General features: G+C 36.0%; 1 protein-coding gene across 1 annotated transcript; it reads right to left on the bottom strand.

Moving 5' to 3' along the window:
- Positions 1-439: 439 nt before the first annotated feature.
- LOC132141087 (serine/threonine-protein kinase RIO2-like) lies at positions 440-11937 on the bottom strand. The gene is made up of 10 exons (XM_059550308.1): positions 11753-11937; positions 11321-11459; positions 11123-11239; positions 10801-10976; positions 9685-9773; positions 9236-9427; positions 9056-9148; positions 8527-8964; positions 5572-5662; positions 440-707 (listed from the first exon to the last, which is right to left on the bottom strand). Exons 1-10 carry the CDS (start codon positions 11816-11818, stop codon positions 546-548), a joined length of 1563 nt encoding a protein of 520 aa, XP_059406291.1. The 5' UTR covers positions 11819-11937; the 3' UTR covers positions 440-545.
- Positions 11938-12050: the final 113 nt, after the last annotated feature.

The following is a 12050-nucleotide window of genomic DNA, read 5'->3' as shown; positions in this document are numbered from 1 at the left end:
TGATGATGATCAGATCGGATCTCTGTGTGGAGCACTGACTCCTTGTGCAAACAAAAATCTCACTGGATTATTATGATTAATGGCAAAATGAATGTCTGGAAATGTAAAATATTTCCTTCTGACACACTACTATTAAAGATTTAAATAACCGACTTGAAACCATTTTTTAGCTGGTGAAAATATTAGTGTTCTAATAATTTTAGCCACCACTGTATATGTGCATACAATATTCACAGATATATGTATCTTATCTTTATGATATCTAAAGATAAGAAATCTATATTGGCTTCAAGCCATTTTGTTTTTGGTGAAAATACTAATAGCTTAAGACTTTTTGCACAGTACTGTACATGCAATGCATAACATGTAATTAGCTACAATTCTCTATTATTTGAAATAAACCAGGTCAAACCATAAATAAAGCTAAAGACAACTCATCTCGCAGGATTAAGGATATTTTATTATTAATTCCATTGATACAGAAGCAACTCTGAAAAATGCTAGAAGTCCTAAAGTCACATCATCAAAAGATTTCAGGGCCATCCTCAGCCCCAGAAGTAAGCCCCCTCCAAACTGCTCTTGATGTTGTTCTGATTTTCTCTCCTCTCCTTGGTCACCAGGTTGGCTTCACCTTTCTGTAGACGTCTTCTCTGAGCAGCCTTCTGCTGTTTTGTGAGCTGTCTCTTCACTTTCTGCCTGATGACATCCTGCATTGGGGGACAACCAACACTTTATTTTAATGAAACAATAAATCTCAAAACTTGCATCAGGAAACCAAATTAGGTTTACTTTTTCCTATTTATATACGCAAACCAAAAGGATTAGTTTTATTATATTCATATAATTTATATATTATGTAAATATATTTAAAATATAAACATTAACCTATTTTTCTTAAATGCATACATGCATTTGTGTGTATTTATATATACTAAATACACATAGTACACATACATATATTATGTAAACAAAAACGCATTTTGATTGCGATTAAATTGCAATTAATTGTTTGACAGCACTAATTTTAACGAATTGGGTGGCATTATGCAAATCTTCCCACATCGTGATGTAGACATGTGAAGGCATGTTAGAACGAGTCGTTTTAGGAGGGCGTGGTTGAACTTTTATAAAGACTACTTCTATGGATTTGAGACTTTAGTCTTTGCAACAGAGGTGTCAAGTAACGAAGTACAAATACTTTGTTACTGTACTTAAGTAGAAATTTGGGGTATCTATACTTTACTTGAGTAATTATTTTTCAGCCGACTTTTTACTTCTACTCCTTACATTTTCACGCAAGTATCTGTACTTTCTACTCCTTACATTTTAAAAATAGCTTTGTTACTGCTATTTCATTTCGGCTTGTTTTCATTCCGGCTTGTCATCATTCAAAAAAAAAAAAAAAAACTATCCAGATAAATCGCGCCATCCGGATGGAGTGAATTTGATTGTGGTTGGATGAGAAGTATAAACATATACCATTCCGTCACCCTATTGGTTTGTACGCGATCCATTGCACCTGCACATGACACAAATCACATCACACTCCAGCCAGGACATAGCCAGTTTTGGGTTCGTTTATCAAAAAATATATATCTTAAAAGTAGGGTTGGGTATAGAACAGGTATCCGATCGCCTCAGAGTCAGTTCGCTTAAATTTCATATGAAACCGGCGTCAGACCGGTCTCCTCCCCATCTTTCAGCGCGCTCTTCAACCCGCAGACCCTGAGCGAGAATATCCGTATCTGTGCAGTTCTTTGTCATAAATACAGTTTACAAAAGGTCACGAAGAAGCAGTCGCTTTCTCGTCTACTGTAAAGTTTTCGCTTGTCACACCACAGGCGTTTCCTACCAGCGAAAATCTAGCCCTTAACACATATGAACGAACATATACTTTAGTTACACTTATTTAAATATACTTAATTTAATCATACGTACTTTTTACATACACTAGCTACTGTGCAAAAGTCTTAGGCACGTTAGTATTTTTCAGGGAACTACACTGCGACCGAAATGGTCGCATATGCGACCTTTTGAAGTGCCATTGCGACCCAAATTTTTATGGGGTCGCAAATGTATTACTGATTATTTTTGTACCTACTTATGTGTTATGCTATGATTTAATATGAGCATTTATTAAAACAGAAATGTGTATTTTAAGAATACGTTTTATAACGTGCTCCGAGCATTCAACACATCAAGTTGGCTTAAGCCCCGCTATGCGGGAAAGCTGAACTGAGCATCTGGTTACTTGCGCGCTGTGTTCGGTGCGCACGAGAGAGAGCCGCGTCTCGCGGACAGCAACTCTGAACTGAGCTCTCCTTCAGGATGTTCGCGTCCTCCTGCACCTGAACGAACAAAAACAAATCGCAGTTTAAATAAACAGAAAAAAAAAGCTAAAGAGCTCAATTCAGCACCGCGGTGTTCTGGTGTTCAGGACACACGCAGAGACGCGTCTCAAAGTCTTCTTGCTTTTGTACCGACAACAAATACAGACAAAATATGTCAAAATACCAGTCTTGGAAAGTGTGTTCGAAAAAGTCTGCGGTTATGTCTTAATTGAAAGTAAAGAGCTGAGAAGGAAATCGGATGTGTATCATTATAATGGATGCACTGTCTCTTAAAGTGACCACGCCTAATTTACTAACTCTGCTGTCAGTGTCTTTAATGTATGAAAATGAAAGTAAATCACTCACTGCTCTTGACTGAATTACTTTGTAGTTTTAACAAGAATTTATCCAAAGTCAATCCAAAAATCAGATAGAATTGATTATATTGTTTTACTAGTGGGTGCAGGACACTAATTCATTTATGTAAGTGAGTATGGCAAAATACATTGATCTGTGAAATATTATACCCAAAAATTCTTCATACTGTAGACTACCAGTGAAATTGATTTAAAAAAATAATTTATTAGAGACCTGACCATGTTTTGCTTGTGTTTCTTTCTTTAATTGCTAATGCAACCTTTTCACACAACAGGCTGAACCAAATTAAGCATTGCTTGGTAACTGTTCAACAAAGTATTGATAGTTGTGTTAATATTGTCATACTGACAGTTGTCTGAAGTTTTGGTTGATTCCATTACATATCTTTCTATCAAAGTTATCCGACATTATCATGATGAATTTGTTCTGACACAGTTTAACCCTGAGTTCTTGTCATATTTTATTACCAATTTCTAAATACAGCAAATAAACTGATAATGTGAGAAATGTTGAAGGTGTCTGAATACATTTTGGTTTAATTGTGTATTTTATTTTACAGTGAAGACTATGCAGTACTATTTTAAATTAACAAAAACAACCTTAAAAAAAAAGTAAACATTGCGTAAATAGCACAAATAAATAAATAGAATGAACATACAGTACAAATTAAACAATTTTAAGCAGGGACCACTTTACAACTGCCCCTCTAACCCCAGCACTGTTTGTACTGTAAGAAATAGAACAAGGCATGTGGTTTAAAAGATGGCAAGTAAAATAAAAAACACATCTGTATGCAATACAGTTTCATTATTGTTCATTATTATCCAGTAATTAATATACTATAAATAATTTGTGCGACCAAATCATGTTTTGCGCCAGTAACTAAAAAAGTTAGCTGTAGTGTGCGAGGAGAAAATATCAGTTTACATTTCCAAACATTCATTTTGCCATTGTCAAACTGCTTGTGCATTCAAAATAGCACTAGATTATTATTAAAATGAATGGCAAAATGATATTTCCTACGGACACACTAAAGCAAAAGATATAAATAACTGGCTTAAAACCCTTTTTTGGGGTGAAAATACTATTTTTTCTTTTCCATAAGACTTTTGCACAGTACTGTATTTTTAAAACGACATTGTTGCTACTTTATAAAGAATGACCATACAGTAATTCACAGAACTGATTTAAGACAGTGACAGACAGCACTCATCTTAACTGAAAATCAGAGTGAGTGACAGAGATACAGTAGAAACATTATGTGTGCTTTTGTATTAAATAATGACCCAGATTGTGAAATACATTTATTAGCCTTAGATTAAGGGAAGCACAACTTGGGAAATGAGAGCATCCAAGGTGAAAGCTATGGATTTATTTAAAATATTTGTAATGTTCTTTAAAGTTATCCATAGTTTTTTTGAGGTTCTTTTTTTTAAGTATCGGTTCAGGCACTGTTTAGGCGCCGGTACCGTTTTAAAAGTATCGAAAAGGCACTGGACCCTACTTAAAAGTTATTATTTCTCACTGGCTCATTTACCAAATGGGTGCTTTCTCTTCCTCCTCCACAAATTAAGCTACTGTAGGTAGTTCGTTAGCGAGACGTTTTAATAAATTATCGTTTGCGATTGATGACGCGATTGACAATGTTGTGATAACTAGGCTTTACCAACTTTGTAACTCGTTACCCCCCGAACACTGGACATAGCAGATGTATGTACCGAATACAAGAAGCTATCAATCAAGAAGGTATCAGGATTATGAGTTATTTTTCATTTTTAGTTTTTGATTAATCACTTGGATTAACCATTAATTTTTTACAGCACTATAATGTTTATTGTAAATAGACAACCATACAAGGGTAATTGTTACTAAGCCTGCACCAATGTTCTTGTCTATTGCCCTCGCAGATTACTGCAGCTAAGCTTGGATGTACATTTACATTCCATTAAAGGTTATTGATGATGACATGCTTCTGAAGTTTGACTTTTTGCACCATAACAATACTTATTGGCAGCTAGTCATCATATCTCTAGCTCTTTAATGTATTTGCATTGTACTAAAATGCGTTCATTTTCAGTGAGCATATATGCGGCTGAAACAGGTAGCCTAGTGCATCCCAAATTTTTCAACATGAACATTTTAATATAACATTATAGTCATTATGGCCTTTAGAAAAATGTATTTTTGAAGAGGTGGGGTAGTGCACAATAGGCCACTGTGGCACGGCCCAAGTTTTGTTCTTAATGGCATTTTTTCCCTTACATTACTTTTACTTTTATACTTTAAGTAGTTTTTTAAACCAGTACTTTTACACTTTTACTTGAGTAAAAAGCTTGAGTTGATACTTCAACTTCTACAAAAGTTTTTTTAAACCCTAGTATCTATACTTCTACTTGAGTAATGAATGCCAATACTTTTGACACCACTGCTTTGCAACATTAGAGATCTTCTTTATGCACCAAGAGCTTGTAACACTCCAAAGAGAAAGAACATTTTTAAATCGCATTATATGACCCCTTCAATTATATTCTTATGGGCCGCTTTGTGACATCACAAAACCCCGAAAACACTGCTGTAGTCCAAACGAGCTGTTCGTTGTAGTTCTTGAGAAGCGATCTCCCTTTGGAGTGGACTTTGCAGATCTTTTTAATGCCCAAACATACAGACTAAACACTCACTAAAATTGAAAAAGTGAAAAAGCATAATAGGACCCCTTTTAATTTGACAGGACAGTGTAAAGGGGACAGGAAACCAAGTGGGAGAGAGAGGGGGGACAGGATCGCTGCCCATGAGGTTATCGGCACAGACACATGGGGTGTAAACTTTTAAACCTATAATTCATATATTGAAGGGTTGTACTCACTGGTGGTATAGTAGAACAACTGCCAACACTTCCATTGCTCATCTCACTGGTTGTTCTCCTCCTTTGCTCATTCTCAAGGCTCACTTGGTCTCTGTGGGATCACATGCATCACATCATTAAATATAAGAAAAAGGTTTGTTTATGACAATTAACATTCCTCATTAAGATAACAGCAAACATAGGCTGTCATGCATCAAAAAGGACAAAAAAAAAATTCTAATCATAATTCCTGGACAATCTTTGTTTCCAGTGCAGCTCTCAAACCAAATATGCCATAGTATAACTGGTTGTGTCCGCAAGAAGAATACTTAAATTATGCTTTTCTGTTTATTCTGTCATCATTTACTCACCATCATATCGTTCATCATCAGAACATATTAAAACAATTTTACACTAAATATTTTCTCGTGCTTTTTGTCCATCCACTGTAAGTCCACACAACTTATTTTTTTCAAGCTTCCAAAAGTGCATGAAGACAATGGAAATATAATTCACGTATGAAGCAATTTAATCTTTCGAAGAATATGCAGTCATTTTAAATGATGAACAGCTTTACTTTAGCTATTTATTCACATTTAAACATTGATAAACACACAGTGATCATAGCAAAGCTTAAAGGTACAGTTCACCTAAAAATGATAAATTGATGTTTATCTGCTTACCCCCAGGGCATAAAAGATGTAGGTGACTTTGTTTCTTAAGCAGAACCTCCACCTACCTCTCAAGTGGTCCATTGACACTATCTACAATCTCAATTAAGAGTGTCAATGGTCCATTTGAGAGATAGGTGGAGGTTCTGCTTAAGAAACAAAGTCACCTACATCTTTTATGCCCTGGCATAAAAAAATGATAGGCGGTTCTAGATACTATAGTTATAAGTATGTGATCTGCCATAAAGCAAGAAGAAGATGATACCTCAGGCGCCTGCTGCTGTGAAGCGCGTTCACAAGAGTTCTAACAGTTCAGACATTGCGTGAATCAGAGAAAAAAAAAAATTATATAAATACGGTTCAGTTTCTTGCACAGACTGATAATTTTGTGTCTTTACACATCAATGTATCGTCAAGAGCCACAGGGTTTAATTTGGATTCGTCTGTGCATGTTTTTTTTTTTTTACTCTCATATATTCTGTTACCATTGCCATCCATTGTACGTAGAGACTGCACCGGCTGAAGTTAAAAATCATAATTTGTGTTCTACTGAAGAAACAAAGTCACCTACATCTTGGATGGCCTGGGGGTAAGCAGATAAACAAAATTTTCATTTTTGTGTGAACTATTCCTTCAACTGTACTTGCTTGACGTGCAAGAACAAATGGGTCTGCTGCAATAATTAATGTACTGACTTATCACACAATATATGTACATTACCTCAATTTTTTGTGACGCAATATATTGCCCATTATATTTACATCAATCTTAAGGTCACGTTTTTTTGCATTTCACTTGCACCCGTGTCTTTTCCAGGAACATGAATCCATATGAATCGAGCAGTTAAGTTCAAATTTTCTGAAGAGAATAGGGCTGCTCCGATCACGATCGGCTGATCGTTAATGCGCATCTCGTCAGTAAAGCCGGTTCTCTAATCAGTAGTAAATTCCATCAGGTGCTTGATTTCACATAGAGCAGATGTTACTACACAGAGCCGTTGTTAACTGAGTAGATGCGCAAATAAACGCTGAAAATGAAAATTGATTTGCGCATCTTCTCAGTTAACAACGGCTCTGTGTAGTAACAGCTGCTCTATGTGAAATCACGCACCTGATGGAATTTACTGCTGATTAGAGAACCGGCTTTACTGACGAGATGCGCATAACGATCGGCCGATCATGACCGGAGCAACCCTAGAAGAGAATCGATAGCTTTAATTTAATTTAGGCTTTTACTCGCATGTAAACATTGATCAGCGAACATACCCAGAAGCTCAACCTAACCTTAAAGGGTTAGTTCACCGAAAAATGAAAATTATTTCATTAATGACTAATGCTTATTGGAGACATGAACCATTTCAAACGATTCAGTTCGATTTGGTGAACTGGTTCAATTAGATCCGGTTACATCAAGTGATTCGTTCGCGAACCGGATATCACAAACTGCTGTGTTTTGAACTCTCTCTCACAACAGACACGAAAGAGAAGACGATGCTGAATAAATTCGTAGTTTTTGCTATTTTTGGACCAAAATGTATTTTCAATGCTTCAAAAAATTCTAACTGACCCTCTGATGTCACATGGACTACTTTGAAGATGTTTTTCTTACCTTTCTGGACATGGAAAGTATACCGTTCACAGTTTCAATGGAGGGGCTGAGAGCTCTCGGACTAAATCTAAAATATCTTAAACTGTGTTCCGAAGATAAATGGAGGTCTTACTGGTTTGGAATGACATGAGGGCGAGTTATTAATTACATAATTTTCATTTTTGGGTGAACTATCCCTTTAATAACGCACAAGAACAAACCTCTTAATCATATGGATTAGTTTTCCAATCTCTTTATGAAGTTTTTGAAGCATCAAAGTGGTAGTTACAAAAGGCAGTACACGGAAGGAAATCTGACAGCATTCTGTCATATAAAATATCTTAATTTGTGTTGCGAAGATGAACGAAGTTCTTACAGGTTTGGAATGACATAAGGGCAAGTTATTAATTAAAATGTTGTTGTCATCAAGAAAATGAACCAACCCTTGGGGTGAACCAACCCTTTAAAATGACAATAAAATCGCTCATCACAACTATTTCTGGGGCAAAAATCTAAAAACAGTTATCGTTAAAGGCCTAAGACGAAACCTCATTGGATTGAGTAAATGAGAATAATTTTCATTTTTGGGTGGACTATTCCTTATAGGATTTATGAACAGTAGCTTTGTAGCATTATGAAAAGGTTGGGTATGTGCAAGCAAGTTATGATAACAGACATGAGTCACATTATACCAGATGACATACAAAGGATTCCTTACCTGAAAGGCCTGAACTCTTTGTTGGATGCAGACAGGTCAACCAAATCAGGGCACTCATCCTCTACCTCATTCTCTTCTTCCCCCTCCAAGTCTTTGGAAATATCAGAAGCAGTTTCTTTGTGAATATCCTCTGAGGGGATCTGCTCTTCACATTGAGCTCCCTTGTGTTCCTCTGTGGCGTTCCCTTCTGTCGGAGTATCCTTACTAATATTTAGCCCTTCCAGCTCAAGCATTGCTTGTTTATACTCCTCTATGCTAATAACGTCCTCTAAGGTGGCTTGTTGTGTTTCGTCAGCAGACTCTGAGCTGTCATCATCATCATCATCTCCACTGAGTCCTTCACCCTCTGGACCTTCAGGGTGGAGCAAATCATCATCCTGCTGTAGCTCCTTGGTGTATCCACTAGCTGAGATCTCCACATCGAGCGAGCAGGCTCTTCTGTACAGAGGAATGTGTCACTTAGTTAAGTCTCTAAAGTCTAGACTGTCTAAAGTCTGACTATAACAAAGAAAGCTATTAGAAAAAATACCTGATGTCTTTGAATGTTGGATAGAGTTCACTTTCATAGTTGTATCTTTTTAAGAAGAAATCTCGAATACACTTGACATCTCGATCAAAGTACCTTTCGCAGAACAGTTAAAAACTTAATTTTAGTGCCAAGGCTTGTTATTGAATAATTACCGTTATCAGTTTTACATGAGATAGTCACCATTCTCCATTTGTATGCGAGGTGGAGACCATCTGTGGGAAGTCAATCATTGTGACGTTGTCGTTGTCATCAAGCATGAGGTTAAATTCATTGAAGTCACCATGGATCAGCCCATGATTGGCAAGTTTGACTATTAGCTCCATGATTTCACTGTACAATGCAGCAGGGTCTTGAATTTCTCGAACCTGACACCTACATGAAAATTACAGCAATTTAACTACTAGCCATGTGTAAAACAAACAAACAAAAAAAAAAAAATCAACTAAAAACTTGGTACCAAAGTGGTATGTCCTTTCTATTAAAGAGATGTACAAGACAGATTAATCCAACACATCACTTCACAGTTTGTCAGCTGTCAATGAACTTTCTATACAAGTAAATATTTAATGCAAGAAAATAAAGCAGTGTGTTAAAGTCTGTTCATCTTAAGCAAAGTGCAGGTAACTCACAGTGGGTAACCATTAATGAGCTCCATAACCACTGCATGTCTGTTGTAGTCTACTGGCTTTGGAACAGGAAACCCTTGATCATATAATGCCTGTAGAAAAACAAGGATTCTTATAATAAATCCATATAAACATTAACCAAGAACTAGCGGTTTCTCAGATAGAATTTTACTTTATAATATATTATCAATATACAATAATTTATGTTCAAAATTATTTCAGAGAAGATTTGTATCTAGCATAATGTAGTATATATGTTGCAAGGGTTAACAGGGAATGATATAGTTGTTGGGCATGGCACACAAATAGACTCCATACCTCAGAATACTTAGAATCAGGGCTTTGTGGTTATTAGTTATGGGTCAATTATACAATAGGGGACTTTAAATAGCAGTAGTTTTTATTTATTGTTATTGCCATGTCAGCATCTAAGACTATCTTCATGGAAAAAACGGAGTTGTGGAACTTTAAATAAAAGCATCTGTTATATCCGCGGTTTTTAAACATGGGTCGGGGGCCCAAGCAAAATATATATATAAATGTATTTTTATTCGTGCTGTCAAACAATTAATCGCATCAAAAATAAGTTTTTGTTTACACAATATATGCATGCGTGTTGTGGATATGTATTATGTTTATATAAATGCATGCATGTATATGTTATATGTTATGTTTATATTAAATATATTTATTTATAATATAAATTATATGAATATAAATACAGACATGTAAATACATGTCAATATTTTCAAAATATTACTGTGTATTTATATATACATAAATATACACAGAAAACATTATGCAAACAAATATATATAATTACGTTATATTTATGAGTTTATCTATTTGTATTACAGCAGACGTACCAGATGTACATAGAAAGGGGGCAAAGGGAGGCCTCAGAGTCCAAAAGATTAAAATCCACTGTGCTGAATAAATATAATTGATTGTAACAAAAAAATATTTTTCCATTTTTAGACGCATGTATTTAACAATAAATGTAATAATTTGAATACTTGAAAATCTGCACTTTGACACTTGCTTGTCCCAAAAACAACACAAATGTGTGTCTGTTCACAGAGTACAGAAAAAAATCCTCTTGGAATATTTGGCTATCACCTTCATGTATGCAAACTCTTTCATAGCAGAGAGCCGGGACAGGTACAGCCATGACATCTTGTTTCTGTGCTTATGGTAATCCCTCTTGTTCTTCAAGTTCCTGAAGGATGTCCGTCCCAGTCTGTGAAGTTTCATAGCAAACTGCTCCCCCTCAGCATTTGCAACAATGTAAATATCTGAAATATGAAAAAAGGTTTATATTTCTTGAAAAGTTAATAATATGTGACAAATAATTTTTGAGAGGTTGGGGGGAGGGGGTTATTCAACATGTGTCAGACTTCTTAATGAGAACAAATAAATTCCAATCAAGAATGACCCAGACCTGACTCTTTGCCGACTCCCATCTGGTTTCCAACTGACATGATAACATCCCTGGATGAAAGAGTCTTCAGTGCCAGGTAATCATAGCCACCGTAATTCAGCCGATACCCCTGCACCGCTACAGAAAGAAAAAACGGTCAAAGGCTGCACTCATTCACAAAAAACATTAGAGAATGAAAATGAAGACAGACGCGTTTACTTTTGCTGCGTTCATAGGCCAGTAGTTTGTGTTTGACCAGCTCCCGCAAAACCTTGTTACATCCTCCATGTTTGAGACTGGCAATAGACGCAATCAGACTTACTGGGACGATCTCGTGGTTCTTCATGCCCATTTCCACCTATAAAAACAAAACACGACTACTGAATCATAACTGGACCTTATAAATTGAACTGACATCTAATGGATCAAGATTCATAAACAGAACGTTTACTAACGTTACATTTAAATGCCATGATACAATGATACACACTCAAAAGACAGCTCAATATGAATTAGCTAACGTTAAAGGTTGAATCTTTATTTTGATTCAGACAAATACGCCTGTAGCTCCCCATATAATATTTGTTGTTAAAAAAAGGCTGAAAGAAAAGTCGTTGTAAACCGATATGACCTCTTTAAACTGATACATACCGCTGTGAGGACTCGAAAATCTTCCCTGGAAAGATACCTCAAGATAACGACGTTTAATTTTCCCATGGTGGCAAACACGTTGCTTCCTAATTTTCAAAATATTTCTATTTTGTTTTTGTAATGCGTGATTTGTTCAACCAACCATTCCACATGTTCAGACCGGAAGAGAACAGTATTCTGACGTGACATCCGTGAAGTTGACGGGGCAGTGCTTCTCCTGGCGGCCTGGAGTGGAAGTGTCTTGTGATTTGCTTTCATCATAACCACAAAAACGAGCAAATCAACATTTAAAACTGAA

The sequence above is a fragment of the Carassius carassius genome, chromosome 5, assembly GCF_963082965.1.
Source record: "Carassius carassius chromosome 5, fCarCar2.1, whole genome shotgun sequence".
NCBI classification, from domain to species: Eukaryota; Metazoa; Chordata; class Actinopteri; order Cypriniformes; family Cyprinidae; genus Carassius; species Carassius carassius.
The sequence above is the reverse complement of the archived record's forward strand: the minus strand, read 5'-3'. Positions and strand labels throughout refer to the sequence as shown.